Source organism: Pelodiscus sinensis, chromosome 6 (genome assembly GCF_049634645.1).
Source record: "Pelodiscus sinensis isolate JC-2024 chromosome 6, ASM4963464v1, whole genome shotgun sequence".
Classification (NCBI taxonomy): domain Eukaryota; kingdom Metazoa; phylum Chordata; order Testudines; family Trionychidae; genus Pelodiscus; species Pelodiscus sinensis.
The window spans coordinates 54,244,283-54,270,378 of NC_134716.1; the positions used below are offsets into that span (position 1 = coordinate 54,244,283).

Below are 26,096 nucleotides of genomic sequence, written 5' to 3' on the forward strand. Positions count from 1 at the left end.
TGAAATTTAATATGAAAAGTACTACCTAGTGTACCAAAGTTGAAGGTACATTTTTCCATTGTGGCATTGAAGAGAAATTGAAAATAGCCCAACTGTTGAGTCAGTATTTTATTATTATTATTATTATTATTATTATTACAAGTATGACCTCTATTTAATCCTCCATGTTTAATCATTTAAAAATAGAGCCCAACTTCAAAACTCATTCTCTTGCATTCAGCCATCATTTTAAATTGTGGATATATCACCCAAGCATACATTTCAGTTTTCACAGTAATCATATTAACTATTTTTAATTGTTAGACTATTTTATAATATTTAGAGCATGAAATACTTTTTTATAGGTATGTAACCTGGTCATGTCACACCTCTGACCATATCCTAAGATAATATATTGGTTCATCACCAGAGGCCCAGTCAAGTCATAGCTTGGGATGCTCAGGGACAGATTCAAATGATTTAAAAGGCTGCCGCAGCAAGATTTCAATAGCAAATGACTTACTCAAAGTACAACTCATACTCAATCTGGTCTTTAGTGTACAAAGCTAAGCTCAGATGATCATTAAATATATCCCTAAAATTCATTAATATTAGGGAATGTGGTGAGCCAGAAGACTCACCTGATTAGTAAAATATTAGTTGCCACTCAGAATTAGGGATGTGAATGGGTAACTGGTTACCTGGTAAGCACCACCTGGTTAACTCTTACTTGGGGGCAGCCCGCACGGGCTCACAGTCTGGGAGCCTGCATCCATATACAGCGGATTGGCTCCCTTCTGACCCATGCGAGGTTGCTGACTCCCAGCTCATGCAGGCTTGGAACCATTAGCTCAGCACAGGATCAGAAGCAGCTGGGCTGGAGCAGCCCCTGTCTGTGGTGCAGAGGCTGCTTCAGCCCAGCCATGGTGGAAGGTGGGGGAACTGCTCCAGCCTAGTAGGCTGATGGAGTGGGTTCCAGCCCATGAAAGTTTATGCCCAAATTTGTTTAGTCCTTAAGGTGCCACCAGACTCCTCATTGTTTTTGCTAAATCTACCTGGCTACCCCTCTGAAACTTCTGTTATTGAAGTGAACCAATTTAGTTATCTAATTAAATAATTTTCTAAGACTAATTTATATCATTATTTTATGTATGCCTATTCCCAATATTTAATTTCACTGTTTTGCCAGGCATTTTCTCTACATTTCTAATCTGCTGTTCTGGAAGAAGATTGAAATTGTGAATTATTTGAAGATATGATTTGCATAGCTATTATGATGGAATTATATGGTAATATGTTGATTAAGGCAGCATCTTTTAAATTATCAATTTTTTTTCTATAAAGCAAAACACCTCTGTTTTTGCAACTATTTGAGTATCCATGTAAGTCATTTGCTACTGAAATCTTTCTGTGGCAGCCTTTTAAATCATTATTTGTCAGAAAAAATATTTCTTCTTCCAGATATTCCTGGACAAGCTAAACTGGTGAAGTTGAGTCGATAGTAAACATTTGATATAGCAGATACTAAAGTAATTAACCTTTTTAAAGTTACAGCCATGTGTACAAACTTGATAAAACCACATTATTGGTTGTAATTCTATAGAATTACATTCTCCCTGGAGAAATGTGATGAACAGCTATATTTAGGCTTTTCTTTCCTATGTAGCAAAAACTTTCCTTAAACTTTATTTCTGTTATGCTCTCTCTATATCCCAAAATCAAGAATTCATTACTTATAAAACATTCATTACTTATAAGACACTGAAAGATTCACATTTGTATCAGTTACGTTACTGAAGTAAAATTTTAGGTCCACGGACTAATTTTAAGTTCTGTGACACATTCCATTCCCCTGTGCATGTGTTTTATTGTGAAATGAGTATATTCTAATGAATTTCATATGTGGGTGTTTCTAATGCAGTTTTATGAAGCAGAAAACAAGTATAAAGTTTTGGAAAAGGAGTTCCAGCAGTACAAGGAACAGCAATGCAGCAAACCAGAAATTCGGTTACAGTCAGAAATAAATCTTCTCACTTTAGAAAAGGTACCATTGGACTTCACTAATCTTGTATAATGATGTTCTAATTGGGTAACGGAGATGAAAGAATAATCTGCTTCCAACATTAAATGGGTTATTCTCTTCATATTTTTTTCTTTTCCAACAATTTCTTTAGCCACTAAATATGTAGAATCTAATGGTGATCTGGGAATGTTTTAGAGAGAGTTTGACGGATGGGAGGTGGTGTGGAAATCTGAGCAAGTTTAGGTAGTTGATCCAGAGGATAAAAATACCATTGCTTGTCTCACGTGTATCATTGGTTTCCTGGTGCATTTGTCCAGAAATTCTTTATCAATGAGGCCCATGAAGGTTGGATCATTGGGGAGCCATCCTAATATCCAGGGCTGTTCACATGGTGAGACCATGGCAGCAAAGATGGCGGTGTTAATGTCGCAGAATGTCTGGAGAAAACAGGCCCTTTATGTGGGGAGTGATTTGAGGATGGTTTCTATGATTCTTGATATTTCTTTAGTAAGAGTGCCCTGGCCACATATGATGGGTCTGCCTGGGTTCCCTTGCTTTTTAATCTTCAGAAGCATTTTGAAGGTCCCATGGGTGAAGGAACTTATTCTAGAGATTCTCTTGGGGTTGTTTGGGAAAGGAGTTAATTATATCCTTACATTTCTGTGGTATGAGGTAATCTTTGAGTTCTTTATAGATAATATCCTGCAAGGAGGTTTAACGGTAGTTCGAATGAGGAGCTTTAATTCGAACTACCTAGTCCGTGCCGCGTGTAGCCGTGAGCAGGTAGTTTGAACTATGGGACATTTAAAAATGGCGGCGCCCGGGAACATGCAAATGAAGCCCGGGATATTTAAATCCCAGGATTCATTTGCAAGTTCGAATGCCTACATTAGCCACCCTAGTTCGAACTAGGTTGGCAGTGTAGACATACCCTGAGAGTTGTTGGTTGCCCTTATTGGCATAGTTGTAATAGTTCAAGATAACAACGGTGCCCCCTTTGTCTGCTGATTTGATCATGGTTTGGTGGCTGACCTTCAGTCACTATGTAGCAGTCTTCTTCATGGTTGAGAGAATATGGTAGATGTGACGTTCATGGAGTTCACAGTTATTTGTTTTTGTTTTCTATGAAGCAATAAATGTAACAAGCAAGTGTATGGTTTGTCCACTGGGAGGTCTCTGGTCACATGATTCTTTTTCTTGTGACTTTATGGAAGAGTATGTGTTAGTGTGGGTAATGTCATCTTTGTGGAAGAATTCTTTGAAACTGAGTCAGCAAAAGATTATCTGCATGTTAGTGATGGAGTTGAAGCTAAAGCCTTTGGTGACTACTAAACTATTCAGCTCTTAATTGATAGATGATTTTGGGATGTCAGGTAGTGGCCTGTGGGTTGGGCAACTGTAATCAGTTCCATTTTCTGTTTTAGTGTAGGATGGCTCTTGTAGGGTTTTTTAATAGTTGCTTTGGATTGCGTGCATGGTTTCCTGATTCTTTCCCACCTGCCTTCTATTCTGTGGGAACATCTGATGATTACTTGTTTAAGGTTGTCCTTTCTGGATTATGTGAGATGTAAAAGATATCTCTTCACTGTTTTCTGAAGTTCTTCTGCAGAGCTGTTCAACATATTTAGAATTGTACATAGTGGTCAGAAGGTTATGGGTGTTGAGTCTTCTGGGGATATTTTGTTTCTTCATTTTCTCAGGAAGTAACTATTGCTAATAAGTTAGGCTTCCTAGTTTGAGGTAGTATAGCCATGCCAGATGTTCTGCTATAGAATATCCTATCTTTCTTAACAAAATGTAATTATTTTTTAAATTTCTGCGACTAATTTGTAGTATAAAGTTTAATACTTCTGTATATCGTGATAAACTTCTCTGTGATAAATGTAGATGATTCATCATTCTAAAGCAGTGACATTTCCCATTTATATTTCATTTTCTTTGAGTTATATCCAATGCTTAGAAAAGAAATAGTCAGGAGACAGATTGAACTATTCTGTATTTGAACTTCTTTTCAGATCCTAGCGAGTACACCTTCTTGTCCACCCATTAGGACCACTGTGAGGAGAATCAAAGCCTCTGCTGCTGTACATCATTGGGTGTTTCAAGCTATTGGAGCATGAATACAGTCCAGATACTGCCCCAATATTGAGGTCCTTATGCACACTCTCAAGGTTCAGACTTTGTATCTGATACCTCCCTGTGAGTGTTAGAATTTGCTGTCCAGCCACCTACCCTCTTTGGATGCAGCATGGCCTCAGATTCCCTAGTATTTAAACACACCCCTCTCCTAGAAATCCATCCCAGATGTGAAGCTTCTTGTTTAAAATTTAATTCTGTAGGGATCTGCGGTAGTGAAGTTGTCAACACACTCCTTGTCATATATTTTTATGCTCTCTTTACTTAGTAGATAAAACACAGAAGAGTACAGGTCATATAAAACATCTTTAAACACAGTGTCCCCTCACTAGCTCACCATTTTCTTGGGAGTCTTTGGGGGACCCATCTGTGTTCTGTCAGGCAAACACTGGCAAAGGCCTCCACCACAATCTCCCTGGGTTATGCTGCCCCAATAGCAGCCTTCTCATTTTAATGTGCCACAAAAAAATTTCTTTCCAGTTTCCTTATGAGTACTGTTGTGGGTTGCTGCTGGCATTTACCTGCTTTTTAGCTGTCCTGGCAACTTTCCATTACTCTACAACAAACACTCCCTTTCCTTCATCCTCTGCTTGTCTCAAATCTCTGTTTGTCTCTCTCTGTGTCTCCACTAGAGCTATCCTATTGTTCCAAGATTCTTTATGTTGAATCGATGATTGATGGTACATCACTCACCATTGGTTCTGGCCTGGCAGAGATATATCACAATTATGATGATCCATGGTGGATCCATATATTTCAGCTTTTCATGACACAATAATTTTGACACAATTTTACAAAATCCTCAATGATTCAAAATAGGAATGTTAAATTTCGATTAATCAACTATTCGATTAGTTGATGGGAGGAGGTGGAGTGCTCACTATTCCAGCTGTACCTCTGCCTTTTAAATATAGTAAGAGTCACTACGCGGGGCTCTTGCTACACGTCAAAGGCAGCAGGGAACACTGCTTAGGTCCCTATTCACCCCATCTCCGCTTGCTCTGGGTCCCGACTGTTGTGCTTCTGCCTTGGAAATGTAGCAAAAGCCCCACCCGTGCTGTTTCCCCACTTTGCCTCTGCCTCCCCCCACCCCCATGGAGACAGAGCTGGGGGGAGCCAGCTTTTAAGCCAGCTCTCCCCAGCACTAACTCCTGCTCTCTCCCCTCCCCCCTTTGCTGCCTCTCTCTGGGTATGTCTACAGTACCCCGCTAGTTCGAACTAGCGGGGTAATGTATGCATACCGAACTTGCTAATGAAGCCCGGGATTTGAATTTCCCGGGCTTCATTAGCATAAAGCCGGCGCCGCCATTTTTAAAAGCCGGCTAGTGCGAACCCCGTGCCGCGCGGCTACACGCGGCACGGGCTAGATAGTTCGAACTAGCTAGCCATTCCGAACTATCTAGCCCGTGCCGCGTGTAGCCGCGCGGCACGGGGTTCGCACTAGCCGGCTTTTAAAAATGGCGGCGCCGGCTTTATGCTAATGAAGCCAGGGAAATTCAAATCCCGGGCTTCATTAGCAAGTTCGGTATGCATAAATTACCCCGCTAGTTCGAACTACCGGGGTAGTGTAGACATACCCTCTGATAGAGGCAGCGGGAAGAGGGGAAGTGACCAGTTGAGTCACTACTTGACTACCCAATAAGCTTATACCCATAGTCGCTTAGATCCCTAATTTAGAAATGATAAAACTAGCCATTCTATATCACAACTTGTCAGATAAGAATTGAAGAACTTATACTGAAACTTGGACAGATTTTCTATTACTAAAACTCCAAACTCTGTATTGGCCACAGTAATTAATTTGGTTCTTAGTTTGAGGCATTGAGGCAGTGCATTCCTGAAAATTATGCAAGTTGGCTTTAATGCGGGTATAACAGACTGCTTAGTGCATGTAAAAATAAGTATTTTTAATATGAACACTGGTGCCTAGTTCTTATTCTCATATATCACATAGAACCTGGAAAAGTATTTGCCTTTAACTGTAATTACCTCTTACCATGTTTTACCATTTTAATATAATCATCAAATATTTGTTTAGTTGATTTTGTATCTTTCTCAATGGTTAATTAAGCAACAAAGTATTTTGTAACTTTCTGGAGCAAATTTACCTGTGTACAGATATGGAACAAAGGTGGCAATTGCCCCATGTCCAAGAAATTCAAAGGGGCTTGGAGCTGCCAGCCTCCACTGGTACTGTGGCAGAGGTCTCTTTGAATTGTCAACGGAATGCCACTCTGCATGTCTCTGAGGGTTGTGGGAGGCGTGCCATAGTCTGGGTGACCCTAAAGGCTGACTGCCTTTTGCCCTGCCACTTCCCCACTTTTGGGGGCATGGAGCTTGTTACCCACATTTCTTGCCCTGGGGCCCATAATGGCTGTCGGCCCCACTGAGTATAGCAGGACACATGAACCTGTGCCAACTTTTCTGATTCTTTCCCCCACCTCCCATCAAAAGTCCAAATTCTGCACTGACATGTATCTCCTACTGGCTTTAATAAGAGCTGCCTAAGGCGAAGACTTGGCCCTAAGAGTTTAGAGTGCCCCTTGAACTGGAATGCTAACAATTAGAGCTTATTATAGAAAAATAAATGCATTTTTCATTGCTTTGTAGCTCTTTAAACAAAAGTTTACATTAGCTATCTTGGGGCTAAGACTAATCTAGTTCGTTTTTGTATAGACTGCGAGACAATAAAAATAAGGCTATATTTAAACAAGAAAATGTTCATGTGCCATAATATTTACATAACAGCTTTGGGTGATGTTGTATGGTATACTGCAAATACGCTTTTCTTAAACGGACTCTTATTGTGTATATATAATCTTTCAATGACTGTTACCACAAGTATAGTGCTTCAGCTGATTATGATTTTAATCACCGTAAGGTTGAACTTGAAAGAAAGTTGGAATCTGCCACCAAGTCAAAGCTGCACTACAAGCAACAGTGGGCAAGGGCTTTGAAAGAACTTGCAAGACTAAAACAGGTATGAAAATAGGGTACAACACATGAACAATAAGGATGCAATAATCTTTTTCTTTATGGTCCTATTGTAGACTGTTTATAGTATATGCTAGTCATGCCTGCTATTGTTGCATATTAATTTCTATTAGAACAGCCAGTGTCCATTAAAATAGTTAAAACATTCCTAAACTGTTGCCTTTGGGGTGGAATTTTCATAACTAGACTTTGACAGCAACTTTTGGCAAAGTCACTTAATCTGTTTGAGTTTTGGGAAAATGGAAAAATATACATTTCCCATGGGTTTTTTTAAATGTCTGACTACCCTTTTTTTTAAAAAAAAAGGATACAGAACAATTGGCTGACACTTTGAACTTGGACATAATTCCCATTGTATACCAAGGCCTTTGCTTGGCTTGGAACTTGGGTGAGTTTAAAAAAAAAGTCACTTCTAGGAATGGTCAGAAAGCATCTGCTGGAAATAAAAAGTGACAGTGGTTTATCTTGGCCAAGGTGCACATCTTGCTGTGTTATATTTTAGACAAGAAACTTGTAATATTGAGCTTTTAACATGTTCAACACTGAACCATAAAAATAAAAATGAAAATGCTATGCATGAACAATGCCGGTGAGTTAATGTTGCTGGTAGAACCTAATCTGCACACCCTAATTATGAAACCTTTAATCATGAAACCTTAAAGTTGCATTCAAGACTGCTTGAAGAAAATCTAGAATGTCCCATGTGAAAGAGCACATTCCTTTTAGGGATGTAATAATATAACTGTTTTTAAATAGTTTTATTGGTTATGGTAGCAGTTACACGCTGGCCCTAGCCCTGCTCCCAGGGAGCAAGCGGTCACCTTGTGGTGCTGCCTCCTTATCAGCTTATACTGTAGAGTCCACACGCAGCTGGCTCCCTGGGAGTGGAGCAAGGAATCGACTCCCAGTGCCCACTGGCTGCCAGCCCTGCTCTTGTATAGCTGGCTGCATTGTGGGCTCTGCAGTATAAGCTAAGATTTCAGTGGTTACACAGTTACTTAATTAACCACTCTTTAACAACCTTAATTCATTTTGAAACCTCTGTTACCACTGCTAGCTGCAAAATAAAAATAATTACTCAGAAAACCTCTGCTGTGCAATCTCATACGGAATTTGCCCCTAATCCCTTTACAATGTCAGATGAAAAGGTAGAGGTATAAATCACGTGTTCAGAAGTATATAATTGGGAAGTACATTTTGTAATAGTGGATGGAGATTTCCTGCTAAACAGGAAGTAGTTATCTACAATGTGCCTGAGTTAGAGTTGTGTTTTAGCTGAACTTCTTAGCCTGAAACACCTAGAAAATATGGTTAGATCATTGTCATTCTAAAAAGGTTTGTATGGCATATCCCTTAGTACTGGAGCACGAGTACAAATAATTGGACTTTAGTACGTCCCTGGTGAGGATGAGGCATCCGGATGTCTAACGATCCACTACAGATTAATGCTTAGCAGTACAGGCAGTCCCCGGGTTACGTACAAGATAGGGACTGTAGGTTTGTTCTTAAGTTGAATTTGTATGTAAGTCGGAACTGGCGTCCAGATTCAACCGCTGCTGGTCAGTTTCAACAGCGGCTGAATCGGACACGCCTGCGGCAGAGTAGCTGGGGTGCTGCTGGGTTTGTCCCGCAGTGCTGCTCCTTGGCGCTACTGGGCCATCCCAGCAGCACCCCAGCTGCTCTGCCCCAGGTGTTCCCAAGTCAGCCACTGCTGAAACTGACCAGCAGGTGACTTTAGGAAGCCCGAGGCAAAGTTGCTCTGCCCCGGGCTTCCTGGAATCAGCCGCTGTTCCGTTTCAACAGCGGCTGAATCTGGACGCCTGAGACAGAGCAGCTAGGGCGCTGCCGGGTTGGTCCAGTAGCGGTCCCACCGCCCGCGTCCTCCACGGCGAGAAAAGCCGCTCCGCATCTCCCTGGTCTGCTGGGGGGGCGCTAGCTCTGCGTCTCCCTGGTCTGCCTTGGGGGGAGCCCCTGAATTTTCCCAATTGTGATGCCAACGGAGGGTTTTTTGGCTGGTTTGTTCTTGTGGATTTTTCTGTGGGTATGTCAGGGAGGCATTTAAAAAATCTTCTTTAGGCAAACATGTAGCAGCAGTTCCTTCATCATCAGTAATGCATATACATGTCAGTATATTATTTTTCCTATACCTTCTGCCATCTATAATTATGGTAGGATTTTGTGCTTGTAATAATTTGATTTGGTAAGCTCTTCCATTAGGCATGGTCAAATACAGTAGAAAAAGTAAAAATATTACCAATTCCTAGATACCAAAAAAAAGCCTGATGCATTTAAATTTTGAGGGTTCAGATAAGTCTTCATGTTTTCATACTCCATCTTCACCTGTTTTCCATCCTATTTTTGCTTTATGGAAGGGCTATGTATCAAGGAGAGGCAATTCAAATTCACTCCAGCATTAGGGATACTCTTCACAGGATAAGTGAGCCCTTCAACTCCCTGAATCCAAATCTGATTCAGCAGGACCCAGTAATTTATATCCCACTGCTTTTTCATTACAGTATTTTGAAGCGTATGCTCCAGGTTGCAGCATAACTGCTTTCCCTGTATTTCCATGAGATTTGCAGTGGAATCTGAGGATTATAGATACCAGTTATAAGGAGATACAAGAAAGGAAGGAAAACACTTTTTTCTACAAGAGCAAAGATCTTTCTGGTGCATTCTATCTTAAAGCGGTAGTTTAACAGGATCTAGAGGAGACATTATTAAGAAATAGGCTCGTCTGATCTTCTTAGAAAATTACATCTTTGGATTGGAAAGGAGAGTCTACTGGATTGTGAGGAAAGAGGAATGATCTATCTGGACATGTTTTTAAAAGGAGGCCCACTTTTGGGAAGGGATAAACAAGATACTGCTACTTCGCTACCTCTCCCTTTTCTTCCCTTGTGATGAGAGAGCACAATCTAATGTACAATTGAAGCTTGAGGAAGATACTGCAGGGAGAGTTGCATGGCCTATTGGGTGAGAGAATTTCATGTGCTAATCAATGAGGGATATGGGATGTAGGGCAAGGTCATCATCAAAATCTGAACCAATGAATTTGAGATCGCAAATTCTTAGTGAGTAAGCCTTCCCTTCTTTCTTTATATCTTAGGGTATGTCTAGAATACATGGCTCCATCGACAGAGCCATGTAAAGTAGTTTACTCGGCATAGTCAAAGAAGCGGGGATTTAAATAATCCCTGCTTCATTAAAATAAAAATGGCCGCTGCGCTGTGCCGACGATCAGCTGATATGGCACAGCGCAGCAGCCATTTTTATTTTAATGAAGCGGGGATTATTTAAATCGCCGCTTCTTTGACTATGCCGAGTAAACTCTTTTATGTGGCTCCATCGACCGAGCCATGTAGTCTAGATGTACCATTATAGATAAATCGTAGAAATTTAGTAAAATGTATATTTGATAATAGTTAGAAAATCAAAGGTTCAATTTTACACGCTGTCATCAGATTGTTCCTGTTTGTCTAATTATTTTAGGTGTCAGAAACTGGTCTCTAATATTTCTGAAATACTTGTGCATAGAGGATCATTTGCTCCTCTAATCTTTTCACCCCAGAAGCTGGATTTTCCCAAAGGAAACACCAAAATATCTTGTCTGTTTGGGTTTTTTTAGAGTCCTGTTAGATACATTTCGTCTTTTAGTTGACTGATTCAAGTCATGCCAGATGGGTAGTGACAAAAATCATCACTAGTTAATAAATTTGGTAAGTTTAAACTAGTAGTTCTAGACCAGGACCAGCTAAACCTCTTATTAGACAGCTGAGCCATTTAAATGAATGGACATCAAGACTAAATTATACTCCCCTGAAATGTTATCCCTGAAAGCAGTCCACTTAAAATTAGATGGAGCCTTTTGGTGAGAATATGGTATTATTTATTATACCATTGTTAATTCTGTATTTTATCTGCTATGTATTTGAGAGAGTTTCTCTGTTTGCTCAAGAAAGTCTCTTACATGTAAGAGTTAGGACCACCAAATTTGATATACAGCTTCCTCTTATTATAACTTAAAGCAAGGTAAGGGTTTGGTTATGCCAGGAAAATGGGACGTGCATAGAATGGGATTGTTTCTCATAAAACCATATAGAAAAGAAACACAATGACCAGGCAGGTGAAAGGGGCTGGCTGGGTGTTCGCTCCCCCCTTGTCCAGGACTATCCCAGTCCCGAGCCTCCCACTCCCCAGTTTCCCTTTAGGGAGGTGGGACTGAAGCTTTGTACCGGCACATGGCTGTTCCCCTTCATCAGGAAGAGAGGGGAAAGTGCACACAATGTGCTGCATTCCTCATTCTGGCTGGGGAGCGCAAGAGGCGGATGAGCTGTAGACAGGGACAGGAAAAGCAAGCAGCCGTGGCACGAATCAGGGGTGGCCCTCTGGCTTTAACGCCCCCTCCCCTGATGCCTGCATTCCACTCCCAGCTTACTGCTCTGAGCCCCTCCTTGAGAACCCAAGCAATACTGGGTAAATATGCTAGTTCTACTCGTAAATAAGATTTAGTCAGTCTGGTATTTAAAATTCAGTTAAAATTTAAAAAGCAAAACTGATCAGGAACCCATCTGCTGTGTTTGAATAAAAAATTGGAAATGTAGTTGCCTTCAGGAATCCCACATCAGCTTTAGTTCAAATGATTTGTGCAATTGCAATAGTTCATCCAATTTCTTGTTTAAATTGGATTAGTACCATGTTAATTTTGCATTGCTTAAGGTGAATAGCCACAGGGTTGTAATCTGTGCCAGTAATTTGTCACACCAAAGCCCTCTGGAGGACTATACAAAACATTTGTGTTGTGAGGATTAGAAGTTGAAAGCCATATCTTAGATTGTTAATAAATGTTAATGACAAAACCCAGCTGGTAAGTCTTGGAAATGAGGTCTAATTCTTTGTGCCCATTGCCAAAGAAATGTTTAAACAGAGATTTCCATTACTCAAAGGTGACATAGCACAGCCAATTTATGAAATAAAGAAGTATAATCAACTGCCTAAGTATTTAGCAAAATGCTCTTTTCTTCTGATTTTAAACTTTAAAAGTCATTGTTTCCTTAATTATAGCATTTTCTTTTCTTTTTCTCTTTGGGAATCCAGTCATAGCTGTGACGGTTTTATATTCTATAGACTATATGCACATTAAAAGGAAGAAATTCTTAATTTCTCTCTAGCTGGAATTTTTGGATAATCAAATGGAGTAAAACCAGTTATAATTAGGGAAGTCCCTGATGTTTGTGACAAAGGCTCATCCTGAAGTATGAAAACTACAAAATTATACATTATAAATATATTTGATGATGGTGTAAAAGTTTATAAAATATTCTGAAAATCCACAAATTGTCACAAAGCCACACAGATATTTCTCCCTTACACACACCCATCCACTTTTTTCCTTGAAGATATTTACTGTAACTTTTTATTTGTACTGTTTAACAAAATGTTTTGTTTAAAGTGCACGCTCCCCAATCTGCATTTTTTTTTAAATACCTCAAGGCTTTAAAATCTTGGTCTTTAAAATTTGCCAACTAAGATCCAGATCCTGCAGAGATTTACCGGTAAGCACAAATATAATTTTACTCACGGAAGTTGAGTTTAAAGTCAGTGGATCTACTCGTGCAGATTACACACATGCTTACGACTTTGCAGGTTCAAGATGTAAAAGTTAACAAAAGTTTGATGCAAGAAATCCCTTTTTAAAAACAATATTGCAATTGTGGTTGTAACTTGCAATAGTGGCTGTAGTTTGCAAGCGATATTTATGCCAATTTTGAAGACTGGTGATCTCCCTTTTTTGATCTGGAAAATTAACAGAAACAAAGTTTATTCTTAAATAAGAATGTATATTTTGGGATGAGATATTTTTACCATATTTGTACTCTATGGGTTAGTTCAAAGCAGAACTGATGGATTTGTTTAAAATAACACAGACCTTATTGGCTGACATCGGCTCTATCTTGTCCAGCCTTCTGCTTATCCACTTAGAGTAATTAATTTGATTAATTTATAAGTAATTTAGCCGAGGATGGGATGTAAATCTTTGTTTAAAAAAAACAGTTGGAGGTCCAAGTCTTGGTTAAAAACTGTGTCTTGAAACCATCCAGGCCCTCCTACTGACTTGTCAGCTCTGGGTTATTTTCAGAAAACTTTACTTGAGTTCCTGAGCTTCAGTCGTAATTTTTTTCCCACAGACTAGTATGGTATGTGTGAGTGGGAGAGTGAATAGTGGCTGCTATTTAGCCATTGTTTAGTCTAGTGTATGTATGTTTACATCTCCCCTTTGGATTTATAGGCATCTATAGCAAAATAAAGATTGTACTCTTTTGATTGAAGAGCCTCTTAACTTGAGCACCTGGCGGCATGAAGGGATTCTTCTATAATCTGATTATTTTGCTTGGTTACTGATTATTTAATTCATAAATTGCTGTAGTATCTAAAGGCCCAAAATCATGATTTGGAGCCCAAAATATGCAAGGCACTGTTCAAACCTATAAAAAAGCATCATTCCTGCCCCAGAAGAGCTTGCAATCTCAAGACACACAAAGAAATGAAGGATGATGAAAAAGAAGATACCAGGATTAAATAATTGCACCTGATTGGCAGAGACTTTGTTAGCTAGGTATGGCTTGTTTGTTTGTTTTTGCTTGGTTAGGTCATTGGTGACATGAATTTTGAGTATAGGAACTGGAAAAAAGAATATATGATTTTTTGAGGGGAGAGAGAGAAAAAGTGAAGGAGAGGACAGTATAGAAGGCAGGGTGAGTGAGACACTCAGTGAGAATAGAGTAATAGAATGGTGCTGTACCATATAACCAGTGAATGTAAAAATATCTCTTCAGTAAATATAAAACATAATTTGCTGACATGGGCTTCTGGGTCTTCTGACGCTTTCTTATTTCTCTGCTCCACTGGGGGGCTGTTGATATTTGGTGACCTGGTAAACTTGAGCAGGGGTTCCTTCATTTCAGAGGCGTACTATTCCACCTTCGTCTCCTAGCACGCTATCAGAAGTAGATATATATCTGAGAAAATATATTTCAGGAATGTTTTGCTTTTTTCAAACCATTTAGTGAAATCAGTTAGAGTGCTCCAGGAGTCATTTGATTTTAAACTTCAAAATGTGATTGTGTAATATGAAAATTATCCATCCAGGCAAAATAGCTATCTGAAATCTATATTTCTCCATATGAGGAGAGTATCAGCTCAGTAAGCAGTTTCAGACCTAAAAATACTCTTCTGTTTGTCTTTAGGTTAGGAGTATTACAAATAGAATGGAGATGATAAATAATATTTTTAAAATACATTAACTACGCTTTTTGTTAAGATAAATTGGTAGAGACCATGGATTCTGGGGGTGCTTCTGCACTCCCCTACCCCAGCCTGAGGTTTCCATCTTATATACAGTTTATAGTTTTGGTTTAGTGGCCTTCAGCACCCCTCATGGAGGATGTTTAATATTTGGATTAATCTTTGCATTATTGTGATTCCTCAAAGTATTAGTGGCAATGTACCTTTTTTGCAGAGGCAGTCCATTTCATTATTTCAGCACTGTAAAAATTAAGATCTTTTTCCCTGTCTCATTAATATATTGTAGCTTTATAATGAAAATACTTAATATTAGAGAAACTGCAAAAATGTAACTGTCCTTGCTTTATTTGTCAGTTCAGTGTGAAATAGAATGTAATATAAATAGTATAAATGAACGTGAGAATGCTGAATCATTTCAATATCTCTTCCTGGTTTCAAAAGACATTTTTCAGTAATTTCCATTAAGATTGAAATAGTCTCACACTTACACTATTTTTAGCACCAGTGAATAGGGAGCTTGTTTCATGGTGCAGTATTGAAAGTGTGATTGAAAAAAAATGGTTTTGGTATCTGAAAGAGTCTGATAAAGGGTAGCAATTTTCATCACCAAATATGGATAAAGAATCTTTCCTTCACTCTCCTCCCCAAAATCTGAGTTTTACAAAGGATCCATTCTTTTTCTGTCCTCTGATGTGATACAATTGAATGCTAAGATTTTGTACTGTATCATACATAACATACAATATATGAAAATCATACTAACTCCTCTATCCTTGTCAGATATATAATGTACATTTTTAACATGCTTTTCCTTTATTGAATAATTCTGTGGGGAGCTAGTTTCTGTTTATTCTGAATGCTACATAAATCACATTTATTTCTGAATGTTCAGCATATAGATTGACAGACTATAAAAGATTAAAAATAATTATGCTTGGTAAATAATATTATGTAATTTAGAATAAGGGGTTTGCATTTTAAACTACATAATTATAGTTTGAACCATAAATTGTCGTGTAGTCTATAGGATCACTTCCCCTGTGCTTTTATGGATTTTCCAGGAGAAGATTGGTTTTAGATATTGTGCTAATATGGTATTGAAAAAAAGAGAAAATGACACAGCTAAAAATATAAGCACATCTTCCAGTTGGGTAATTCATACCCATACCAGTATTTTTGTTTTGTTTTGACTTTCTAAGTTATAAAACTGATACTTTTCCGCTTATCATAGGAACAATAAAAATTATCAAAATATAGAATGCCTTAGCAATAAATACATCAAACTACTACTGTGTTGAAGGATTTTATTGTAGTAATCTTAGTTAAGATTTGCTTATAAATTATACTGTACCCAATGTATTAATCTTGATGCTGCTGGGAAGTACTGTCCACAGCTGTTGTTGGAGAAAAAGTTTCTTGGAGACTAATTCCTGGTTTGTATGGGCAGGAGGCATTTTAGCACCTTCAAACTAAGCTATCTCCTGTTTCACTGCAACAGCTCACTTTCTTAATTCTTTGCCCAAATAGAAAAAAATGCTTTGTACAATCACCACATGTATATCCACTCTGCTTCCACTTCCTGTGTAGCTTTGCTTCAGCTTGGTGCAAGGCTGGAAGGCCTGATGCAGCCCATTCTGCTGTGATGAAATGACAAAGGTAACATCATGTAGTCCTTGTTTCTCCACAAGGTCTCGCTCACATTGGCTTCCACAGATTTCATTTGTGACTGCTGTTCTCATTATCCCTCATTTATGTCCCTCAACCTGTCATTAATGATTTTCTCTATCAAGAAACTTCTGGACCAAAACTGTTAGACCATTGCAGCATAAAAGAAGACATCCAGACTTTCTTTTGACTAAGGAAGAATCAAGAGGTTTCTACCCTACAGCTAGTTTGTCTCCACCTAGCCAGGGATGACTGGTACATCAGCCTTAAAAATATATACAGGTTGGACCTCCCTGTCCAGCACTCTCAGGACCTGAGCTGTCCCAGACCAGGGAGTTTGCCAGACTACCGGAGGTCAGTGCTCCCCTGCTGGCTGCCCCATTGCCAGCTCCTCTCCCTGGGGCTCTCAAGGCTGGGGTTCCCTGCCCTACTGCCAGGTGTTCCCTCGCCAGAATTGCCCTGCCGCTGCCAGCCCTGCTACCTCCAGGGGTTCCTTGAGATTTTCTGGCCCTGGGCCGCCTGCCACCACCGGCCCCACTGCTGCTGGGGGTTTCTTGGGGTTCCCTGGCCGGGGCAGTCCCTGGGAATTACCCTGCTGCAGCCTGCCCAAGGTTTCTTAGCCAGCGCTCTCGCACTGCTACCATCCAGGGGTTTCCCAGTCAGGGCTTCCCAGCCATCACAGCCTCACTACTGCCACTGTTCCTAGGATTCCCCGGCTGGGCTGCCCAGCCACTGCTGGCCCCCACTGCCAGGGGCTCTCTGGCAACCTGACACCGCTAACACAAAGGCTCCCTGATGCCACCTGGCCCTGCTGATGCCAGGGTTCCCCTGTGTAGCTGCTGCTGGCCCTACTGGGACCCTGTGTTCTTCTGGCTGGTTCCTGCTCCTGGGGCTCTTTGATTCTTCAACATTTGTTACCTTGCCAGCTCACAGATGTTGCTAGACCAGAGAATCTCAGATTTGGGAGGTTCAACCTGTACTTTCACTTTCTAGGTCACTTAAGCTTTCTTTGTATAACCATAGACCATCATGAAGCAAAGAATATTGTACAGGAACAAGCTTCACTCCCAGCCTTTTCAAACTTCTTTTTTCTCTTGTGGTGGACTTCTCCCAATAATCTACTTCAAATGAAATCCCCCCCCAACTATCACGCACATTCTGAATCTTGAAAAAAACAAGTTTGAGGAGCTGGGGAACCCACCTGTGCTCTTTTTACATGACAGGAGCATCAGTACAGAAGGGAGGTTAGTTAAATGGACCTGAGGACCATTTGGATGTTTCTTATAGAAATTCAGGCTTTCCCCAGAATCCATAATAGTCCTTTAGAGAGCATGACAACTGGGAGCTTGTATTGTGATACAGGTTGAAAGAGGAGAGGAACTTAGAGCTTTTCTCTTCAAAGACAATTCAGAATTCTGATCTGTGGTGAAAGGAAAAACATCATAATGTCATCTCTCTCTGTATACAAATGAACTTTCAATATGTGGGCTAGTTCTCAAGACAGAGGAGAAGGGTTTAAACCAACAGGTTCTCTCCAGGATCTTGGTCTTCTAGGAAACCCCATAGGAGGTAGGCACAGTTATATTCTACAATCACAAATATGGTCCTGTTGTTCTCACGCACTGGGTAAAGATAGCTTGACAAGTTGAACCTACTCATTGCAGTGGTCAAGGGAGGTTCTTCTCTATCTCTTTTATCATCATTAATGTCAACAGGAAAATCAGATGGGATTAGATGACATAATGATGGGTTGGGCATTCCACTTTTTGGTAATGGATGATTTCAAGGAGTTGTCTGTCAAATCTCTTCAAACTTCCTGTTGTGGAGAGTCCTCTGAAAGACTACTAGATCAGCTGCTTGAACTTGTGTTCCTAGACTCTTTCTATCTAAAGAATAAGAGCCTGAAACATCTGGATTTATTCTGTTCAGATTACGGATAATCTCCTGAAATCCTATCAAAACATTACAACCAAGGTACATTGTCTCTGTATGCAGCCCTATTTGCTCCTTTGAGTAACAACACAGCATTAATTGGTAACTGACTTTTTCTCTGTTGCATCTTTTCACAAAGGTTAAGCTTCTTGCTGGTTCTAATGCAAGCACCAGGAACTTTGGGGCTATTATGGAGAAGTGCTGGATCCTACTCCTGTTTGTAAACTTATCTGCAGTCAAGATGATCAGTCTGGCCCTTTGGTTTCTTTTGCATAGATATAAATTTAATCTGGTCATCCCGGCTTTGCACTATTTTATCCATTAAATGAGTTCGGAGCTTTAACCATTAAGGAGAACCGTTGATACTGTTCTTTTGGACAAAAATAGGATTGTGAACAACTATGAAAGTTTTATCGCAAGGGAACTCAGCCTTTTTCCTTCAATTAGGATGTTACTCTTCTTCCTTTTTGCCTAGTCTATCCTACTGAAGTTTGCTTTATTATATGTATTCTGAGTACTCTTAAGTACTGTTCCCTTCTACAAATTGTGTGCTCTGTTTCACATTTAAAAAGGCCAGACACTGATGTCTTGGTCCCGCTGAATTTAACTAATGCTCCATTGACTTTAAGAGTGAGCTCCATTGACTTTAATAGTACAAAGCCCAGATAGCAAAATAGACTTACTGTCCTTTGCTTCAGTCTGCAAGTCTATAGGGCTGACTCATGGAAAGAAAGACATAGCCATATCATGAGGAAATTTGCAGGGCTACAACGTGGTAGTTGCTTCATTCATTTACTAATCGTTACTGATCTTTTCTTTCCTTTTTGGACACACTTCAGGCTACAGGTTTCTATCCTTTCCTAATTCATCTCTTTTCTGCTTTTTAATTCCCGGTGGTGCCAGGACTGGTGAATTATATATATTATACGAATAGATTTTATTAATGAAGTCAAAAATTGAAGAGTAAAATGCTTGCAAATAATTAAAATGTTTAAGTTGCAAAATCAAGCACAAGTTAAGATATGCCAGAATTAAGAGTTATGATGCACTGACAGAGGTAAGCAACCCCCAGTATACCTGCCACAAGCGGCATGCAAGCCGATTTTTACTGGCATGCAGACTGGGAGCTTAGCCCCCACCCCACAGCGGGGAGCCCATGCTGTGGCTTGAGCCTCAGCCACGCAGCTGCAGGCTAGAAGAGAAGCAGCTCCGGCTTCCTGCTGGGGAGAAGGTGGGAGAGGTGCACGCGTGTATCCCTGGGGCTGCCTCCTGCTTTGGGAGAGGGCGGATCTGGGCCTGCTCCGCAGAGCTATGGATGGGTGGCCAGCACATGTGGTGCCAGGGCCCAGGCTGTGCTGTGCTGTTCCCTGCGGGCTGTGTGTGGGGGCGAAGAACCCTTTCCCCAAAGCCCTGCTACATCTGGCCTGGCTGGACCCAGCGCTCTGCCTACCCCAGCCCCGGAGCCACAGCCTGCAGGCAAAGGGCTGGTCCAGGCAGGGAAGAGACTCTGCCCCTCCTCCCCACACACACATAACCTCTTCTCGCTCCAGCGCTGCTCCTGGGGGCCTGCAAGTCCCAGCGCTGCTTCCCTGCCAGTGAGAGTGCTGTGGGCACAGGGATATGATGGCAGGAGGGGGTGAAGGAGGATGTGGAGCAGGGGTTGCACTGAGAGTCGATGCAGGGGGTTAGGCTGGGAGGAGTCCTGGGGCTGAGAGGTGCAAGGCTGGAGCAGAGGGAAGATGTGAGGGGGATACAATTTTACTTTGCAGAAGCTTCACTTTCCTTTACTCCCCACTTCTTTGCCTCCCTCCCCAACTAGCTATTTGGCTGCATTCTCACCTTTTCTGCTTTACTCCCCCAACCTCCTCCCACCTCCAACCTCCCTCTCCTACCCCCACCCCATACCTTCTGCTGCCAAACTCCCTTCCAGATCCTATCCTCCTCACCCTGACCTGCATCCAACCTCCTGCCAGATCCTGCACTCCCATCCCTATCCCAGGGCTGACAGCCCTGTCCCACACATTGAACCCCTCATTTTTGTTCCCACCTCAGACCCTAAGGGGGTCCACAAAAATCCACTAACTCTGGGGCCCCAGAAAAGTAAATCTCACCTCTAGGAAACCCTGAACTTCAGTCCCCCCTGTCCCTTCTGCTCACTACATGGGAGCTGGAGTGCCAGAAGAGTGAGGTGTCTCAGTTGGGGGCCACATCAGTGAGGGTTGGGGGTTTGGGGAGGAGTTTTTTTGTTTCTCACTTGTGTGGTTCTCAACTGATTTTTTTTTCTGTGTTTCAGTGACACCCCCCCACCCTCACCCCCGAACCAAAAAGTTTCTCCACCCCTGCCATCAATAAAGAAAACATTGAAACTTTTTGTGTTGGACATAATATTTTACTTTATTTAAAATGAAATTTGGTAAACTAACATGAGAACGCTAAAAATGCTTAATCTGTTTAATAATTTAAATTAAATTGTTCTCTCCAACGGCAGCACTAGCAAAATGGCTCAGGCATAATTATGTAGTTAATGGTGAGTTTCCATTAGCAACAGGTAGTCCATAGAAAGGTTTGCATTGGTCCATGGGCCACACGCTGGAAAGAGCTCTCCCCATCTCCTCTCTCCTCTCCCCCTCCCCCCCCCAGGAGAGTGGCACGACCCAGGGCAGGAGGGTTGAATCTTGGCACGCCACTTCAAAAAGGTTGCTGACACCTGTACTATGACATCTAGTATCTAATGACATGATAATATGCTGTTTCGTGCAGGATTCCCGCTCCTTTCAGTGCACAGTAAATTAAGCAATATTCTATAGCTCATTAGTCAGAAAATGACAGGGGGGGAAAAAGATAGTTCTTGTGGTTAATGCAATTTAATATCAACAAGAAGAACTAGGTTTTGTCCCTGGTTTTGCTATAAAATGTCATGTTCGATGCTGGGCATGTAATTATATTTTAGCAATTATGAACTTTGAAAAACCCAGTTACTAACCAAGCCAAATTTATTTACAAAAAAAACTAAAACAAGTCAATGTTTTTATTTCTTCCTCCTTTGGACTTTTACTCAGTTTGAAAATAGAATAAATATAAGAAGAAATCTGAATCTATTTTAGTGTTTCAAGCCAGGCTTGAATAACTTGTCTACATGAACATTTAATGTGCCACAAACTGGCATGTGAATTTACCCCACACTAACCTTCGGACCTGGAACTATACGGTTCTTTAGAACAGTTTTATCTATCCAGCGCTTAAATAGAAGTAGTTTAAAGAACACTCTTAATGCAGATCAGCAGGATCCACACTGACAATAGCATATGGCAGGCTATTCACAGTAGATTCACATCCCAGGTTGCAGTGAATTAAATGTCTGTGTAGACATGCCCTAAGACAGGATACCAGTTTAGAAAGAAGTTCTTTTCTTAGGATAAAATTACCTTTGCTGAACAAAACTTTGTGGTGCTATGCTCTGCAGGTTTAGTAGGACGGAGAGAGTCACGTACTGTTCCTTACAATTTTCAAATGTTATTTTTCACAATATTGAATGTTAGTGTTTATAATTATCTATCTAGGTATTTATATAGCCCCTCTGTCACGTATTTACTTGAGCAGTATTCAAGACTGCAGTATGTGTTTGTTTTTAATTAAAAACTGAAGATCCATGCGCATCAGTTCTAAAATATACCCATTTGATAGTCTACTGCTGACTGAGCTGGTATTTTTGGCCTTAGAGTTGGTTTCATTTGGTTCTCAAAAAATGTTTATTGTGATTTTGATTGATGCAAACTTCTGCCTCAGTCTTTTTTGCTTCATTTGTGCCTAACATCAGAATTAATCTAATCTATATAAAAGTATTTAGTGTATTGATTTTGCTACTTATTTTCTATGTCTGTATGCTGTATCTATATTATTACTTGTGGGTTCTGAAACACTAATTACAGTTAGCACTTTTTATGAGTAATATTTAATGTCAAACTATTTTTTTCCCTTAGCGTGAACAAGAGAATGCAATGGCCCGCCTTAAAAAGCAGCAACAAGAGCTGGAGCACATGAGACTACGCTATTTGGCAGCAGAGGAGAAAGAAGTGGGGAAAACTGAGCGAAAAGAGCTGGAGGATATTAGAAATGAACTGAACAGGTATTACAGCAGTTGTAGGATTTTTTTCCCCCTTGCCTTATAATAGGGGAAGGTTCAGTTAAATCAAATTTTTAATTGGCTGTCAATCCAATAAAAGAACATGGTTTAGTGTCCCTTGGGTAAAAATTGTTCATTTATAAAATATAACAGTCTTGTATTATAGAAAATCTATGCCAAAGGCCACTATACCCAGTTTTTGTCATGATTGTGCTTATACTACAACAAGCCTTTTTTTTTTTTTTTTTTTTTTTAAACCTTCAGTTCTAAGCAGAACTGTCGGAAAAAGCTACCCTAATGGAGATTTTCAATTCTCCTCTTGGCCCACATATTTATATTTTAAGTATATCTAATGTGTTCTCCATCTATTATTGTGTTTCCAGTAATTTTAAAATCTGATCTTGGCCACTTATGTGAGTTTTTAAATAGCATTATATAAGTAGAAATCTTGATGAAATCATGGTACACAAACGATCTAAGGCAGGGCTACTTAATACGTAGCCAGCAGGCGGCTTGCAGCCTGTCTAAGGCCCAGAGTGTGGTTTGGGTTTATGCGGGGCTCAACAAATGGCCCATAGGTGAGAGCCAGATAAAAAATGTAGTCAATATAATGGCCTTCTGTTGATATGCGTTTTAGTAATTAAATTCCTGGACTGTCATTGCTCATTAAAAGTGCTGTCATAAGGGTGGAAATCGGGTGAATATTGCATTTTATTAGTATCAGCAGAACTGACTTAAATAGGGCCTGTGTGTTGTGTAGTCTTGCCTTAATCTTTGTATTCATGCCATCAGCGTGAAGAGCTGTTTGCATATATTTGCATATATATGCAATCACACTTGAGTTGCGGCTCTCAGCATGTACTGTGAGTATCATTGTGGCCCTCAGGGCTTCCAAAGTTAAGTAGCCCTGATCTAAGGTATTCTTGGATTTAAAAGGATTCCTTTAAATTTACCCGAGCAAGGGTTAGTTTGTTTTAATTAAAAAAAAAAAAATTCCTTGACTTCCATTACTTCAGAAGTAATCTCAATAAAAATCCATCTAAAACATATTTAACAAGACAGATTTTCTGTGTGTCCTTTACCTGAATGATATACTTTTTTTATTCTCAGGCTAAAGCAACATGAAGACAAAAAACAATCACAAGATTCCAGAGATATTTCAGTTGAGCAAATGGGTAGTCTTCATAGTAGGCAATTAAATGAAAGCTTGGATGATTATCTCACTCGCTTGATAGAAGAGAGAGATACCTTGTTGAGAACAGGTGTGTATAATCATGAAGACCATATAGTAAATGAATTGGATCGCCAAATCAGAGAGGCTCTTTCAAAAAGAAGCAGCAGTAAATAGTACAGTATGATTGGAAAAAATATTTAAGTTGTCAAATATCCTTAGTTTTAGAATAACAGAATGATTATGTTTACAAACTAAGGCCTTGATCCAAGCACATGATGTTAAATACGTGTGTAAGCTTCTGCAGGATCAGAGCATACGTTTTTATTTTTTATTAACGAATTTTTGTTAAAATATATTTATATGTAAATATACTTAAATATTTTTTGAATGTTCTGTTTAACTATTTTCTATCTCTCCCCATGACCCTGGCTGGATTTATTTATAATAGCATTTTTAAAAAATATATCTGTTCTAAGCTTCCCTTCGGTATTTTTCATAACTTGTTTTGTGGATTTCTTTTTAAATGGGTTTTCATTAAAATTGTATTAGTAAAAAGAGACTGCAGTCATTCCCAGTGATGAGTTTGGTAACTTCTTAGCCAAAACAGGTGTTGCATTTCTTCAGTTGTCCTGTTACATTGGCAAATGTTTAATTTATTTTAGTTTTAAACTTTGTGACTGCAGTTAAAATAGTTTAACCATAAATGTATAGCTGACCATTCTTTTAGCAGAAAACTTACTTTTTGGGCATGAAACTGAGATATAAAGAAGCTAAATAATTGCCATAAAAGAAGAGCACAAAGAATAGAAGGATGTTGTGGGTTTTTGTTGTTGTTGTTGTAGTTTTTGTTTTGTTTTGTTTTTGTTTTTTTGTTGGTTTTTTTTGTGACTGCCACTGTTGAATAAGGGTCACTCGGCATTCAGGGGGGCTGACAGAATTGCTGGGCCCCTGGGAAAGATGGGGTGGGTCCGTGCTTCCAGAAGAAGCAGTCTAGCCTCCTTCTGCCAGCCCTTTAGTACTATCCACAGCATGCCAACAGGTGCTCCAGTGGCCATTTTAAAGAGCCCAGGGCTCTGGCTGCCTTAGTAGCAATGACAGCATCCGGGAACACCAGGCCCTTTTGAATTGACAGGCCTCAAGGCAACTGCTCCTTTTGCCCTTTCCTCTCCCTTCGCCCTCTCCTCCCTTCCATCGGCAGGGCAGGCCTGCCTACATTATAAGACCTTTAATCTGTTTTAGCATAGTTAAATTTGTAGTGAGAGCAGAGTTGAAAGCTTACACTTACTGTCTTCTCCCATCAGTGAGTGTTTGGGGTTTTATATATCTCCTGATGTCACAAATGTTAGTTACTGATGCAAATTCATAGTTCTGGAAACAAACCTCAGCAATTCAGCTTCACTTAAAATATGAATGAATACAGTTGATGAGGATACTTACGTTTTTATTTAAAATCATCACTGGACTTTTATGGCTCTATAGCCATATAAGTGCCATACTCTTGTTTTAGAACTTCATTTTCATGGTATACTGACTTTGTATTGGTTTTGATGCATTGTTGATAAAGATGGCAGTATTTCTTTATTCTACCACAGGTCAATAATTTATTTAATGAAAGGTTTGTTTAGGTCACTTTTTCAGAAGAAAACAAACTTTAGGTCACTTACTTTGCAGGAAAAGGACCATAAAACTTTCCATTAGAAATGGTCATTTTTCAATATTCAGGCTTCATAACAACAAGGTGTAATACTTAGTAAAATTGTCAGTTTTTAAAAAATGTTTATTGTAATGGGTTTAAAGATGCTAGATTTTTAAAAAAGCAATAAACTTCCACTGGCAGTCGGAATAATGGTTACCTGAGCGTTCATTATAAACGTATGGAGAATTGTAGATACTTAATTATGGCTACATATTCTATATCACTGATGTATGATTATATGCAAATGTCAAATAAATGTGGGATGTTTTTATAATCTTGAATGGAGGCTCTGTTCAGAGTTCTTTGAGTCCTCTTTCTCAAAAAGTTTGTTTGCTGGGATTATTTTTTTTCCCAACACTAGAGGGGGCCTTAGACTAATAAAAGGTAACTATTTTAAAATATTGAAGTTCCATTTACTTTGGTTTAGGTCAATGTAAACATTTTCACCTTTAATCTGATAATATTTTAAATGTTGTGATTTCCATGTTTTTGCTATTTAAGAAATAAAAATCTGAATTCAAACAACTTCACATTTTACAGAGGCTGAGTTTGATTTTTATTTTCAAATTTGTGTATTTAGGAAAATATTTTTGCTTCAATTTATTGTTACAAAAATCTTGTCTTAGTTTTAAGTGCTTGCAATAATCAATATATTCAATCCATGAAAACATCGCAAGTTTTATGTGTTTCTAATACATTGGCTACTTTTACATATCTTTTACAATAAGAAAAAAGGTGGAGATACTGAAAGGCTTTTTTGGCATTCATCAACATGAACATTTTTCATTTTAATTAATTAAAATATTTTTATTAATTCACTAGATGATGACATTTTAAACCTGTTTCTAGGCATGTTACCTAGATGTTCAGGTCAATTTAACTTTAAAAACAACATTGTAAGAATAGGAAATATATATTCTGTGACCCTCTAGAAAAGATTTTTTTATATATTTTTGTTTGTACCTATTGACAATTTTTTGTACCTATTGACAAAAAATTGTATTGTCAATTTGTTTGTACCTATTGACAAAAAATCTGTATTTTGACCAGGATAGAAAAGGATGTGGAC

The 26,096-nt window shown here is 39.5% G+C and overlaps 1 protein-coding gene across 2 annotated transcripts in view; it reads left to right on the top strand.

Annotated features, from left to right (window-relative positions):
• The window catches only part of CEP120 (centrosomal protein 120), a 66,280-nt gene extending 40,723 nt beyond the window's left edge, over positions 1-25,557 (top strand). For both annotated transcript variants that reach the window (XM_075931936.1, XM_006130100.4), the window contains 4 exons: positions 1,901-2,023; positions 7,020-7,118; positions 22,015-22,160; positions 23,268-25,557. In XM_075931936.1, the coding sequence (XP_075788051.1) occupies positions 1,901-2,023; positions 7,020-7,118; positions 22,015-22,160; positions 23,268-23,505 (606 nt within the window). In that variant the 3' untranslated portion in view covers positions 23,506-25,557. The remainder of the gene's footprint in view (positions 1-1,900; positions 2,024-7,019; positions 7,119-22,014; positions 22,161-23,267) is intronic.
• Positions 25,558-26,096: the final 539 nt, after the last annotated feature.